General features: G+C 35.9%; 1 protein-coding gene across 1 annotated transcript in view; it reads left to right on the top strand.

Moving 5' to 3' along the window:
• TTC39C (tetratricopeptide repeat domain 39C) overlaps window positions 1–15,773 on the top strand; it is a 36,570-nt gene that overhangs the window by 5,486 nt on the left and 15,311 nt on the right. The window contains exons 2-6 of the mRNA XM_021551513.3: window positions 5,688–5,736; window positions 7,223–7,351; window positions 8,310–8,424; window positions 11,873–12,227; window positions 13,631–13,799. Coding sequence (XP_021407188.1) covers window positions 5,688–5,736; window positions 7,223–7,351; window positions 8,310–8,424; window positions 11,873–12,227; window positions 13,631–13,799 — 817 coding nt within the window. The remainder of the gene's footprint in view (window positions 1–5,687; window positions 5,737–7,222; window positions 7,352–8,309; window positions 8,425–11,872; window positions 12,228–13,630; window positions 13,800–15,773) is intronic.

The following is a 15,773-nucleotide window of genomic DNA, read 5'->3' as shown; positions in this document are numbered from 1 at the left end:
AAGATTATATATAGAAATGTGATTATAAGACAAGATTTGTAAAGATTTAAAGAATGGGGCTAGTGTAGAAAAACATGACATTCAGCCTGCTAGGGTAAAACAGAACATGGAGAACTGGAAGCTGGTGCAAATGGAAAAAAGCTTACTATGGTTACTTAAAAAACCTGGAATTAATTTAAAGGTAAAATGCTTCATCATGTGTATTAACAGACACACAAATTTAGTAATGGACCAGAAGTCCATTATGAATAGGCATTTGAACCTCATATTACCAACTTAAAATGCTGTCTGTGGCCCAAAATACTTTTGAGCCAGATGCAAGTTGAAGCAAGGTAACGTTAAGCCGACATCAATCAGTAGGTAGATTATGACCCATGTATGGGCTGTCTAACCACTGCTGAAATTCTTATTTGTGTACCTCAGTAAAGGCATCTTAAGAGCAAAAATGATTTAATAGATGTTGCAGTAGCTTCTCTAAAGATAAGGCCAGCAGAGCAGGAGCTGACGTCACTTGGTTGGGCAGAGGATGATAGCATCTGGATTGGCAGCCTGAGAATAAATCCCGAGTGCCCTGCTAACAACCCTGTGTGCTTTTGTTTGTTGCAGCCATAGGCAGAGGAGGAGCTGCTAGATGGATGTATAGGAAAGGGAGTTATTTGTAAGGGAAGTGATTTTTAGTAGTAATATTCTAAATGTGTACCCCAGTGAGGTGAGATTTCATTGCTCAGTGCTAGGCAGAGTAATAGTAATAACAATGCACATAAAACCAGCATCAGTTTTCTGATATTTGGGTAGATTTTAAGCATTCTGGAGTTTAAATCTTCCAAGAACTGGTATGCAGAGATTATCACATTGAGTGTGACACTCAGTTTTGTGCCCTTCATGACAGAGAGGGTGGTGTTACCGGAGGAAGTGGTAGAAAGAGTAGAGGGAGAATGAGAGATCTATTTGTCATATGCAGCAGTATTTGGTGACTAAAAGTCCAAGGGAAGATGACAGAAAGCTAAACTAAAGTCTGGGTTTATAACTTAGAGGTTAGAAGTCAGGTTTGGTGGAGGTGGCAGAAGAGGTGTGATAGTAAGCAGATCATTTTAAATTAATTCTCTGAAAGATGCAAATGCTTTAAAGACTTTTTACTCTTGTTAGTGCACCCACTCATTGATCTACTGCTTCTGGTAAAATATTTCAGGCTGTCGTGATAGGATAGATATGTTTTTGTTTTAATATACTTCAGGATTTTTGAGCTGTTATAGAAGTTACATTATGTCAATTAAGCTGCTGTAGTTGGTCTTGGAAAGTGATTTTGGTCAGGTTGGAAAAAAAAAGTTTTACTGAAATTCTCAATTCTGACAGATTTAGAGAGGGCAAGTGGAGAGTTATACAAATCTAGTCATATCTTACAACTAGCTTGTCTGTCACCTTTGTAACTAGTTTTCAAATTAAAGATGCAATTGAAAATGCTTCTCCTAATCTCAAGTGTTTTCATGTTATGTGTCTAAAGTTCACAGCCTGAAGTTAGAGCAAAACAGTCTCCTGTTAATTTGCAGAACAAAACAAATTGGATAAAAACTGTATAGAGCAGGGCCACAGAATTACTTCTATATTCCTGAATTTCTCTTTTGGTTGTCTATTTCTAGTAAAAATAGAAATGTATGCTAAGGGTTCATTTAACAAAGCAAATTTGGGCTGATTATGAAATGTAAACTAAGCCTAGATCTGATATTTGCAGTTCTCTAAGTGATTTAATACTGTAATCCTTCCATGACACGTTTATTACTATGGGTATTTCATTTACTAGTATTGGATGAGAGGTTTACATGCGTGGCTCTGTCATGTTTGTAGTCTCACAAACAATTTCTAGAACACATTTTAAAATAATCTGTGATGGAGTAATGACCAAAAAATTTGTATGTTGTTGCAGTAAATTCCTTACCTTTCTATTTACATATTTTTATGCCTTGTTTTAAAATAATAAGTTCCTGGTTCCATATTTATCTGTGAATTTAGATGAATTATGCTATTTTTCTTTATTCTCCCACTTTGTGGACAAATTAATTAATTTTGTTTCAACCTGAGTATCACGCTTAGCACGATGACTGGAATTCTTGATGGATTGTGGTTAAAGTAGCAAAGACTAGAAAAACAGTGAAGAAGCGTTGGCAAGTTAATTACATTACTCTAAATTTAAACATGAGCTAGGCTGTAGTAGCTTTAGAAGCTGATGTGAAGAAGTGAAATACTGTCTTGGAAATGGCTGTAGGAAAAAAAAAATACTGATAAGTAATTGATTTTGTTTTTATGTGCTTCAGTTCTGATGTAGTTTTATTTTGAAACTGGACTGTATTATCTCAGCATTATTAAACTAAAGTTTAAAACCCCTGAATGTTGTCATAATGTGTGAAAATAGGGCATAGCAAACACCTTTCTTCTGAAAGTGAGTTAATACCTTATATATATGCTATGAAATGAGGCAAATCAAACAGGGTTGTTTGGGAGAAGCAATGTCTTGTGTAATGCTAGTTTATGTATCTGGAAGAAGGTTTCACTTCACTGCTCTTAAGTTTTTGAGTTAAGTTCAGTTACACTTCATTGGTGTGTTGCCACTTTATTGGTATGTTGGACCTTTTACTGTGGTATCTTGCAGTAATGGTGTTAATAACAGTTTCTTATTAAAAAGATACCTTCAGAATCCTAGTTTCCCAGGTGAAGTGCAAAATGTGTTTTACAAAATATGTCTGAAGATTGATTTTTTTTTTTTTCCTTTCATCTTTGAGGTCATTAAAAGTTGTGAGATTTTTCTTTACTTAAGGGAGGTTATTGCTTTCAAAGTTGTGAGGACAGGTTGGGTATGCAGTGTCCCAGTGTTAATTTGTATTTGGTTCCATAGCTCTTGTCAGTATTGATGCAGCCCTTGGTTTGCTGTTAGCATCTTCTCAAGTGCTGCCTCATTTTTTTGTTTCTTAAGAGCTTTAGAGTTGTCTGTCAGAAAGGATGAAACTTCATGTCTGAAGCTGAAGGTCACTTAAAAGGAGCTTGAGCTTTTTGTGGGATTGTTTTTCCCAGAACCCTAGTGTCATCATTAGTCACACCTCAGTTTTTACTGGGACAGTACTGTGCCATTTGAAACTTTTCCTAGCTCTCAAGGAAAAGATGACCTTAAACTGTTGAAGAATTTATCAGTCAACATAATACTCACAAAGACTGAGCACATAACATGGTTGTTGTTTAAAATTGAATTTTAAACACTGAAATCACCTTATAAATGATCTTCCATAAACCTGAAATTATAGTTTCTACCCAGTGATTATGTAGGAATGTGCTAGAAGTGTTCATTATTTTCTTTAGTGATGACACAGTCTGTGTGGGGGACTCCTACAGTAAAGTTTTGATGTTTTGATTGCCAAACTCCATGGTCTCAACAGAACCATCTCCCAGACTCGGGATAATATTATGCATCATGTTTCCTTGCTTCAGGGTCCTTTTGTGCTGCAGCCCATATGTGCTGTAATGGCAATGCTTTTTATAGATTGAGTGACTGAAAGTTAAAAAGAACTGATCTGTGACATTTACCTCATGTATTATAGCTGCGGATAATTTCAGAACAGAATAATGAAATGGCTCTTGATTTTTTTTGTTGTTGCCATCATCTTTGATCATGGGGGATGAATTGGGAATAGAAGTAGATGTGAGTGTCAAGTGTGGAAGCAGTTTTGAAAGGTCAGATGAAAAAGATAAGTATGTACTTGGGGAAAAAACTCAGCTGTACTCAGACAAATGTACATTGGAATACTTGGGCAAATTGTCATTGCTTCAGTATATTTTGTAGTCTTTAAAGACCAGTTGGATCTCAACTGTAGTTAGCTGTCTCAGTTTTTAACATTACTTTAGCATTAACCTCCCAGAGCTGCTTGTGTTCTGTGTACATAGGTCTGAGGAAACACAGAAATGAAACGTTTTCTTTATTTCTGAACTTCTTTGAAATGTGATGTAAATGGAGCTGCATGTTTGCACTCATAAAGATGATAGGTATGACGTTGTGCTGATCTGTTCTGCAGTTTTAGATCAGTTGGGTGTTTACAATGCAGGTGTGACCTTGAAATGTGTTGTGAAGGTTGTGCTGGGAGTATGGTGGTAGGAGTGGCTGCTGAATGGTCCCACACACCTCATGAGTTGAGAAAGGGATTATGAAGGAGCCATGTGCCCTCTGGAGCAGGGGTTCATGCTGGAAGTGCCAGCTGCAGCCAAGTGCAGTTTGTGTGGCTGGTTGCTGCTGCCCTGTGTGACACAGCTGCTGGGAGAACACAGTCCAGGTACTGAGAAGCAGAGACATTTACTGGCAGCTGTTCTATGTTGCCTGCTAACAAAGAGGGGGAAGTGCCCAACCTATTTTTCCTTTGGAAAAAATAATGGAAAAAAATGTGACAAGTTGTATTGATCTTACATTTAGTTATATATACAGAAATAAGCAGTGTGTATAAAAAGGGAAGGTTTTTCCTGTTACAGCAGGCTTTGTCTTCCGTTTTTCTTTCTCATTATTCTTGTTCATGGTCTTGCTTTTAGATATTTATACTAAATCAAAAGTGAGAAAAGGTCTGTGTGGAAGAAACATTGCCGACTGTTTCTTAAAAAAAAACCAACAAAAAACCAAACAGCCAAACTACTCTTGTGTTGTATAATACAGGTTCACTACTGGAAATTTGTGTTTTAGCAATATACTTCTTTCACTTTGATTTTCAAGTATCTCTGCTATTTTAAAACTCTCCTTTAATATATTGCTTGTAGAATAAAGTTGAAAATAAATTAGGTGCTTTGCTGTAGCAATATATGTTTCTGTAACCTAAATTATACTTCTTAAATTCTGGGAGTCTGTGTTTTTATATAACCTGGCAGCCCACCACTGAACAATGTGAATCGGTGGTACCACTGAGGTTCTGACGTTTTAATTTTTTTTTAAATGTCTTCTATGTGGCATTACTATAGCCTCATGAAACCTGTCTGATGTATTACCGTGGCTTTGGTTGCCTGAATTTTTTGATCTAGCTGTGATTTCACCCTTTGGGAATAGCTGTGTGTGCAGAATAGGTTGAAGCATCTTAAAGCTGATTCACACAGGGTAGAAACATACGGATTTTGAGCTTGAAACAAAACAGCTGCAAAACTAAGCTTTGTAAGAACTTTGTATTACAACAACTTCATTATGTAGTAGATGCATTTTTTAGTGTGTAGGTTAACTTAAATTCATAGGAACAGTTGGAAATGGGACTCTCTTAATAGAACCAGTTAATATTTGTCTTTTAGGGCAAAATCATAGTGGTGGATCACAAGAGGAGAGTAGAATTGGCAGATTTAAAATTTTTTGTAGCTTTTTCTTTCTGGCAGATTTAAAATTTTTTGTACCTTTTTCTTTTGACCGGAACTGAATGTATTTTGATGGTAGTGGTTTCTCTTAAAATAGCTGTATCATAATACCGAAAAATTATTTTTGTAATATGTATTCAATATAGTAAAATATATAAAACTTTTGGTTTTCTGTTTCCATTATGTTTGGTAGGTATGTTTGTAACTTGATACAAAACACCCACCAAGATTTATTTCCCAACATACAAGTTAAACCCAAGGAATTCAATATGGATCTTTATGCAGGAAACACATACAGATATAGTAACTATTTTTTGTTTTCTTTACAGAAACCATAGCCCATTAATGAGTTTTGGAGCCAGTTTTGTCAGTTTTTTGGTGAGTAGATGAGAGCACAGAGTATTCACCTTTTGGGGTTCATGGCTGTATGTGCATGCATGTGTTCATAATACTTTAATTTTTTTTCTTTTTCTGAGACTATTTTTTCCAAATTTATGGATTAAACATAGATAGAGAACAAGGCATTATGCTATGAAAAGCTTGTTTACTTATGTGGTTTAAATATAAGGTAAAGGTTCTGTGATTCAGCTTCTTAAATGCATTCAATATTTATGTGTTCCATTAACAGAGCCATAATAAAAAGTTGTCTTAAGTGAACAGTGAAGTTATTTATTTATTTGATTAAAATAGAACTCATGAATGCCTGTTTTTCTGGTAACTTTTGCTATTGAAGATTTCTCCATCCATACTTCTGGGTGAATTTTGTTAATTCAATCCATTTACATTGCTTCCATTTTGGATATATGAGATAAATGGATTTACTAAAAAGTCATAATGAACAAATTAGGTTTGTTAAATGCTTTTTAAATATAACTTACTAGGAATTATAATGCCATGTATAAAAACTGAGCAGGTGTATTAGAAAGTGTTTGGGTCTTGTTTTTTTAGGCTGTCCTTATTCCGACTTTACTGTTTAATCTTAGATCTCACCAGAAATTATCTATGGTAAAACCCTTTTGAAAGACAGCATTTACTATAATATACCAAAGATACATGATTTGTGAAATAAATAAATACAAATTCTCTCTAGTATGTAATATGGAAAAATACACTGGTTAGGAAAACTCCTGGGGCATATGCTTCCTTTTAAGTTGGTGTGGAGGACAAAGGAAAAAGAGAATCTTTCAGGATTTCTTATCTGAATTGATGTGCTGAACCAGTGCAGCATCAGAGGATCTTGAAAGTATCTTGCTTAGCTGCTGTTCTAAATATAGCAGCAGCACTTGGTGTGCCTGTGTCATTCAGAGCTTTTGTTTAATAAGCTCCAAAAAAATAAGTTACTTGTCCTGAAATTTTTTTTCAGTTGGTTCAGCAGTAGTTGGAGTCAGATGTGATTTCTTTTTCTTCTTACCTATGGAGGGACTGTGGCTATTATTTTGATGATTGTAATAGCTGCTTGTTGTTAATGACTTTGAAGGCCTGCTATTTATATGAATGAATAAAACAGATACGTGCACAGATGCAAATCATGCCTTACGTAGCAAAAATTAAAAATGAATGCATAGGAATTTTTCTTCTGCTTAAAGTAATTTGACAGTGCATTCAGTTCAACTGTGTATGAAGGTCTAAGATGGAGGTTAGCACTTAGTGTGTTCTGAGTTGATTGTCTTGAAATTTTGTTAAATATCTCAATTTTCTGGTTCGATGTTTCTGTGTTAGAAGTATTTGCACTGATGTATGTGTATTACTACTTCAGTTTAAAAAGTTTTATTGTCTGGTTTTTATGCAAAATTTTACTGTCTCACACCTTTTGTAGAAATAAAAGTGTGGTTTTTATAATTCAAATGTGCTTGGTTTTTAATAGAATGCCATGATGACATTTGAAGAGGAAAAAATGCAACTGGCATGTGATGACTTAAAGGCTACAGAGAAACTTTGTGAAAGTGAAGAAGCTGGAGTTATAGAAACAATCAAGAATAAAATTAAAAAGAACGTAAGAACATAATTTGTATATTGAATAATTTTTTCTGGAAACTTCCTTTCTATCCTCTTTGTATCTTGAAAAGATGATTTTCGGTATGTGAAGAGCCATTGATATTAATAATAAATTTGGAAATTCAGTCAAATATTTTACTTGCATTTCCTAATTGTCCTAAAATACTTAGTCACAGGTGAGTAAAATGTCTTCTGATATGTCAGGTTTTGTTGATATTAGTAATTGTTTCCTGAATATGCAAAGTTTGTGACCTACTAAAATTTCAGGAAGCTTGTAGCCTGCCTAATTCAGGCTAACTTTAATTCATCCATGCTCTAGTAATGTTCAAAAGTTGTGACATTGAGGCTGCAGATTGCTGTGAGCCAGGCATATTCCTAGGGAATTTTCCTTCCTTTTATAGATTTTTCATTCTAAATAATAAAGGAAGAATAAAGCATGGAGCCTCAGAACAAGTTAAAGTAGTATAAAAGCATCCAGTGAGCAGCCTGCCAAGTGTGACACAGCAGAAAAAGAAGCCATTTTTCTTTAGTGCTTAGTTTGCTAGGTAAAAAGTGTTGAACCTGTAGTACTTAACTCACTGTTCTTAAGATGTGCTGTATTTACCCTGCCACTTGTCATACACCCTTTTCTGTGATCTTCCTAATATCTGTTACTTGTATGTCTTATGCATTTAGTAATAATTAAATAAAATTTAAATATATTCTGACAATTTGTAGAACCTTGGGGAAAATAACTGGTAGTGTATGTGTAAGATTTCCCTGCTAACTAGGATTTTGCTTGATAATCTGTGAGAAATTTTACTGTAGATTTGAACTTCAAAATGCTGAGTTATTTCAGTAGCAATACTACCACTTGCAGTTAATTTTGGATTTTTTAATTTCTCAGATTTAGACAAGAATTGTGTTTTATCTTCAGTAATATTTTACTGTGCTCTGTGTTTATATATTCCAAACAGGTCGATGGACGAAAATCTACTCTATCCATGATAGATCGCCTACAAAGACAAATAATTGTAGCAGACTGTCAAGTCTACTTGGCTGTGCTCTCGTTTGTGAAACAAGAGTTATCAGGTGTGCTGTGGCTTTCATGTTTAGATATATTTTAGCATGTCTTTTTTATAAAGCTTGATCATTAAATCACCATGTGACTTTCAGTAAAAAGAATTGTTTTGTAAGCACAGTTCCATTTGAAACATTCCAAGACTGGTACACTTACAGAGGTATTCTGCCTGTGTATAGGTGGTGGTGAAAAATGAGATGGATTGCTACAAATTGGGGCTTTCTTCCTTTTTCCATACCAATAACAGTATTCAATTGGTTCTCCTTAGAAAAGTTTGCATGTTATCATAGAGGTGTTGGAGGAGTTGGGACGGAGATGGGTAGCACCTGTGTGCTTTGTGGCCTGCAAGATAAAAGAGGCTATTAGATCCAGGCCACTGGGAAAATCCTGATGTTCCATATGTATTCCGTTCATGACAATACAGGGAGGTGACAAAGTGCCAATGAAAGCAATTTTAAATGAATGTGCTGAAAATGGAACTGCTGAATCAGTTCTTACTCTCTGGTCACCAGAGTGTGTCCTTGCATGCCAAAGAGGGTAATCCTGTCGTGTTGAATACAAATCCTTCCTTTCAATTTCAGAGCTGTTTCTGATGTTTTCTTACATTCCTGCATCTCTTGCACAATCTTAAAACATGCTTTTATCTGTAAGTTTATAGAAACTGTGGTCAAGGTCATATAGAAAGTGGGAGTGTATCTCAGGTTTCTACCAAATCAATGAAGACTGAGAGATGGCAGACAGACCAAACTCTGCTTGCTGATCAGCTGAAAGGAAATGGGGAAATAACATTCAGTTTATTTAAAATAACACTTAAAATTTTCAGTCAAGTATATAATGCTTTCTGTGATGTGCAGACTTGTTTTATTCCATGCAATGGCATCAAGAATGTGTTTGGTTCTTGTCAGCAAAAATTCAGGAGATATTTCTGTCTGCTTTATGTGTTGTGCTGCAGAAAAGTTTTCTTGCTATTTTTAATGCAGTTCTGGGTTTTTGTTTGTGGTGGTTATTTTTCCCCCCCTCTTGAAGCTTTTTTCCCTTGTTTCAGTATGTATTCTGCAGCTGCATAACTGGGCTGGATGCTGTAACTGAAGGTGGTGTCTGTTCCCTTTCTCTCTTGTCTGCAGCTTAGAGAATTGAAGTGGGTAGTAGTGAGAATTGCAGAACATGCTATATATTTGGGTTATTCTACTGAGCAAAAAATACACCTGAAGTCTTTAGTTAAAACTGCAAGCACATAAATGCTGCCTCAGTGACAGGTAGTTAATGACATTGCTGAGCTATTGGATCCATTATTTTATGTTTTAAAGTATATTATCTTTATGTATATTCATTCTCCGTTTTTATTGTATTTCTGTACAGAAATAGCATCCAGATTATTGAAATTAGTGTAATTTCATGATAAGCCCCAGGAGACAAATATTTCTATCAGTGGATGGGAGAAAAATTCCTTGTGTTTTTCTTCCTGGAACAGTTTGACAAGAAGCATATGATGCCACGCAAGTTGGTTTCTCACATGCTTAACACATTTTATATTTTCTTTTCCACCCTCGTGGATGTATTAGAAATAGTTCCATCATAAAGTTGTTGGCAGACCAAATGACATTAGCTTCTCCTGGCAATACTGAACTACCTTCTCTTAGTATTTACCACAGCTGTCATGGGTCTGACTACTTTCATGATGGGAAATCAACTCAGTGATTTGGCTGGATTTAACTTTTATATCTAAAAAATCAGAAATTCCTTGGTTTAATTTTTTAGATTATTTTATATTGGTATGTCAACATCATATAAATTATGGTTATGCTGTGTTAGTGAACTGTTAATGACAGTACACCAATGGAAGCAAAGTATAAAACTGTACGTTTTTTTCCACCATACCACATCTTTTCCATTTCATGCTTGCATTGGAACACAGTGATTAGCTCTGGCAGAATCGTTATCTGTATGATAGGCAAAATGTGGAATTTTCTTATTACTGGTGTGCTGTATTGTTGTGCATAGTTCTGTGAGCACTCATCTTGTGGTGAACCACATAACTTTTAAAGTACTCTGCCACCAAAAAGTGACCTTAGAATTGGAGTAATGTTTGTCTGGTAATGCAACTGAATGAAAGTTGGGGGCTTCATATTTTAATCTAATGCTTTAATACTCAAGAGAGAGGATTAATGTTTTTTTTTTTTTTAATACTTCCAAGTTCATGTTGACAGAACCCTTCTGTCATAACTGAGAATTCAAATTTTACAGTCTTTTTCAGTACAATTTTTTAAGACTATCAAACTAGCTTCATGCCCTCTTCATATAACAAGAATCTAAAAAGAGACAGTCTAGTCTGTGATGTAGAAATGTTGGGCTTTTTTTGTGATTTGGGAAGGGTTTTGTCAAAGGCATCAGAGACTTTTATAGAGTTGTTTGGTATTAATAGCAGCTTGCTTTTCTTTGACACACTCCACCTGTTATGGTCTAATTCTGGCATTAGTTATAACACTGATCTTTGCCAATCTGGCTATGTTTGTTTAGAACACTGCTGCTATAACCATGTTTTTATTTTATTTTTAGTTAGTCTTTGTCACTGCAGTTCCTAACTCTCAGGGCCCTGTCACAGCCAAAATGCTGGTGTGTGTTTTTACAGTGAATGTGTGCAAGGATATTCTCCATTTGTTTAATGTTTAACACTTACCATTGTTAAAGGGTATGCTTATAACAAAGATGATTGTTGTATAAATAAGAAAATTGAACATCTTCCTCTTTTGATGTTAGGCCTTTCTTTGCCCTGCTATAAAGATCACAGACTGAGAATGTTCATTCTCAAACAAGAATGCTCAAGACCAAATTTCTAGAGAAATACAGGTACTCACGTTGCTTTTGAAATTGAGGAAGTTAGGCAACTGAAAAATACTTTAAAACCATGTAATTTTTGTGTGGGTTTTCTTTTCCTTAATTGTAGGGCACTGTCTTCATGCGAAGGGCAGGGAAGTGATAATGTTGAAAATCTTACTGTCCAATCCAAAGGAAAAGGCTTTTCTTGGTATTTTCCCATCAACTGTGTTTTAACACAATTTGGGCTTTTAAGAGGAGAGGTGTAATCTCTTCTCCGTTTTGCTTTTCTCTGTTTGCTAGGCAGCCATTTCATCTGCACCCTGTAGTGGAGCAAAATCCAGCACTAGGTTTTTTGATTGCTCTCTTTCTCTCTGACAGCTGTACTGCTGCGTCGCTGACCAGAGCTGCCTTTGTGTTGTGTGCTGCTGTAAAGAGTGTGGTTGTACACACTGAAGTTTGTAGTGCCCACTGTGCAAGACCTCTCTAAGGGAACAGTAGCTATTACAAAATCCTTTATACACTAAGTTGTTGCAAATAGAGAGAGCATCTTGGGCTTGGAAAATAGCATTTACTACTTAGGATGTTCCGCTTCTGAAATATGTCCTTGAAGTATTTCTTTCTTCCTTGATTTTTTTTTTTAAGCATACATAAAAGGTGGGTGGATACTCCGAAAAGCCTGGAAAATTTACAATAAGTGCTATACGGACATTAATACACTTCAGGAAATATATCAGAAGAAAACAACTCAGGAATCCTTGACTTCTGACGCTGCAAATGATAATCATATTGCTGCAGAAGGTGTAACGGAGGATTCGCTAAACAGACTGAAAGGTGCTGTTAGCTTTGGATATGGACTTTTTCATCTTTGCATATCCATGGTGCCCCCAAACCTGCTCAAAATCATCAACCTGCTGGGTTTTCCTGGAGACCGCCTACAGGGGCTTTCCTCACTGATGTATGCAAGTGAAAGTAAGGACATGAAGGCCCCTTTAGCTACGTGAGTAGCTATATTGAAATGCTTTGGTAGATAATTTAGTACTAAAAGTAAGTAACTGGGAAAAAGTCAAAACCAAGAAGTTGCTTTAAAGGAAACAACAGCAGGTAAAATAAACTGGTAGTTTGTTGTTTAACATACCATGGTTTAGTAAATTCATCACTCACTAATGTATGAGATCTCTGCTGTTAATTATTTACATGTATTTGGGGTTTGGGTCAATATTTTGCTGTATTCTTTAGTACCTGCAGTTCTAATGTCCTGTAATTTGAATACCATCAGGGTAAATAAAAGCTTCCCCTGAAGGCTGTATGGAATTTACCTGAGTTACATTCTCTGCTGTGGAAAGCATACTACTTAGTATGAGTCACTGGTCTCATTTAGCAATTTTTTCTTACTGCTAACACTAAACAATTTTCAATTGTTTTAAATTTTTTTGTTTGTTTTAGCGTCTCAGTAAAATGAGATGTTCCCTGTAGTATTTTTAGGGGAGTATTTTTTGTGTACTCTTTTTCCCAAGACTTCATACTGTGCTCTGTTCTTTTCAAGAGCTGAAGGATTGGCCAGACCTAATTTAAACTGCCCTCATAAATGGCTTTATTACTCCATTATCTAAAAATTAATGCTTTTATTACTGGACCTACTGCACGTACCATCAGGTGTCAATTTTGAAACATGACAGTAGAGCTAACTCTCTTCTGCTTCAGGAGAAGTCTTGGAATTCTGTTTGATTCAGAAAGCTTAGGATTAAATATTATTCCTGTTTCTCTTTTTCTGGGGGAGAAAAATGATATATTTGGGGAATGTTTCCTCCTTCAGATAGTCTTGGATATCTTTGTGCTCTGCCTTTGTTTCCGGAGTGATGTAGGTCATGTAAATATCTACTCTTCTGAACACAGGATGTATTTCTTTTTCACATTGATTTCAAGAGTGTCAGCTGGTGTGTGTTCAGGGCGTTTTGCTGATTTTTGTCAGGGCTTTTTTTTGTTGTCTGGTTTTGAAGCTTTTGTTTGGTTTTTTTTTTTTTTTAGGTTTTTGGGTTTTTTTTTTTTTTTGCCTCTCTTTGTTTCCCTCTCTAGTGAAGAGTTAGTTTTCAAATTTTTATTGTGGGTTTTTCTTTCTAAAATCCACTGAGTTCTAAAAGCTCAACTGCTTTGATGCTATGAGCTCAATTGTTTCTTTGCCTTTGTGTAATGTGCTCTGAATTGTATGTTCAGGTGCAGTTTAGGAGGATGTTGATGTATGAGAGTAGTATTCTGTTTAAAGTATAAAGCCAGATTGTATAATACAAGATTCATATCTATCTTTGTCTTCTAGAATAATTTAAAAGTTTGTTTGTGTAGAATGTTATCCTTAAATTTCCGTTTACATGCTGTAATCCTTTTTACTCTTAAAATTTCTTCTAGATTAGCTCTGTTGTGGTACCACACAGTTGTTCGTCCCTTCTTTGCCCTTGATGGCAGTGATAACAAGGCAGGATTGAAGGAGGCAAAAGAAATTCTTGCAAAAAAAGAGTCTGCATATCCAAATTCTTCTCTGTTCATGTTCTTCAAGGGAAGGATACAGCGATTAGAGGTATTGCACATTTTCATCCTTTAGACTGATTTTTCTTCCTGATAATTTCTTATGTTTTTCTGATGTGAATGAATTGTGCAAGCTTCAACAGATTGTGACTAAAGATACAGGTATGTGGAAAGATAAGAATGATTGGATTAAGTCCTTCCTAGTTTCAAGTTCACATGCAAACCTTGCTCTTCCATAGATCTGTCTGAATTAATGACATTTTGAAATTATTTTTCAGCTACTTGATACTTCTGCAACTCTGTGCTAAAAGGAAGTGCATTTGGCCACTTGAATTTCTTGAGCTATTTCAGTTTTGCTTGTCAAGCTAAAATTGAGTATTATGTGCTGAGTACATAGTATTTATCTTCCACTCTGTTTTATGCATTGTTCATATACAGCTAATTCTCTGCTGTAGTTTTCTTTAAATAACTACTTTGCTTTTCAGAGGTTACACCAGGATGTTTTCTGTTAGTAAGGGTGAGCTCTAACCTGAGCAGAAATGTTTTCACTGAAAATGTGTTTGTGAATGCTATTGCAAAGCATTATTAAAACAGTGTAGCAGCCTTGTGGATTTTGGCTGAATTATTCTCAAAGAGTCTGTTTGAAGTACTACTCAGCTCTTTGCTGCTGCTTTTATCAGACCAGAATATTTTTGAGCAATTACTTGAACCAGAAAACCTAACACAAAAGCAGAAGCCCAGAATGTTCAAACCCTTCATGTCAACATTATAATTACAAGAGCTAATTGAGATGTTGATATTGGTGGTTGTTCTTTGCTAGACTTGCAGCTAAGTCTTTCAGATGTAGCTCAGCATTTTCATAGAGGTAGTAACAGAACAGAGGAACAGGCTTCAGTGCCCTCTCAGATTTGCAGGCATATTCCTGCATGGGATTTGAATGTTGTTTTTCTTTTTTTGCTATCTTCTTGAAAGTAGTCATGCATTTTGGGAATTATATTGTCACAGGCAAGTTGTTGCTCTTGGGAAAGTATTGCTGTTGCCTGAGTAGGAAAGACTTTAGTGGATTTTATTCCTTTTTATGGCTATTCCATTCTTATGGTAAAAATCAACTTTTTTGGGAATAACTACACAATGAATGCAGAGTTTAACTTGGTATTTTAATGTGACAAGGAATAACGTTCAGATGATTCTTCCAACTTGCAGGGCAAGTTATGGCGAAAGTCTAAACATAAATTGTTAATAAATCAAGTGTTTGTGTAAAGAAAGAGGATATATTTTTGGGAAAAGTCAGTCCCTTTCTGGAGAACTGTAATGTTTCAAATGAGAGTTATTTAAATGTAATCTTACTGCATTATTTAATGCACAGATACTGTATGGAGATAGTGAAGTTTAACTCCAAGTGAGTGGAGACAGCATGGCCATGTTAACTAAGTTAACTCAGGCAGGCAGAATGCTGTGCATTATGCTGTGTACCCATACCCTTAGTCAGCAGAAAACTATTTGGTTGCTGGCAGGAACTAAATTGTCCTTTTGCTATTCATGTGTGTGTTTTTATGAGAGCTTTTCCATTCAGTAGCCTGTTCCCCCTCCTCCCATCATTTCTTTGTTCCAAGTGGTGTCACAGAGATTTTGCTGTTTCTGAATGTTGTTTAAGTGTCGTGGGCTCTTCTGGATTTTGGTAGGACTTTTCCAGCTTAATTTGCTCAAATACTGTTGTCATAATAGTGAAGAAAGGAATGTGACTGGTGGCAATGGCATGGGGAGCTGCTCTGGGCTTTTGTACAACACACTTGTGGTTATGTGTGTCCTGAATCTGGACATTGGTCTTACAAGCATCCATTGCATATCAGTGTGTCCAGCAGGGCCAGGCCAGTGACTGTGTCCCCTTGTGTGGGGCACTGGTGAAGCTTCACCTCGAGTAGTGTCCAGTTCTGAGACACTCAGTTCAAGACAGACATTGAGGTGTGTCCAAAGAAGGGCAACACAACTGGAAAGGTCTGCAGCACGAGTCTTTGAGGAGCAGGTG

The sequence above is a fragment of the Lonchura striata genome, chromosome 1, assembly GCF_046129695.1.
Source record: "Lonchura striata isolate bLonStr1 chromosome 1, bLonStr1.mat, whole genome shotgun sequence".
NCBI classification, from domain to species: Eukaryota; Metazoa; Chordata; class Aves; order Passeriformes; family Estrildidae; genus Lonchura; species Lonchura striata.
The sequence above is the reverse complement of the archived record's forward strand: the minus strand, read 5'-3'. Positions and strand labels throughout refer to the sequence as shown.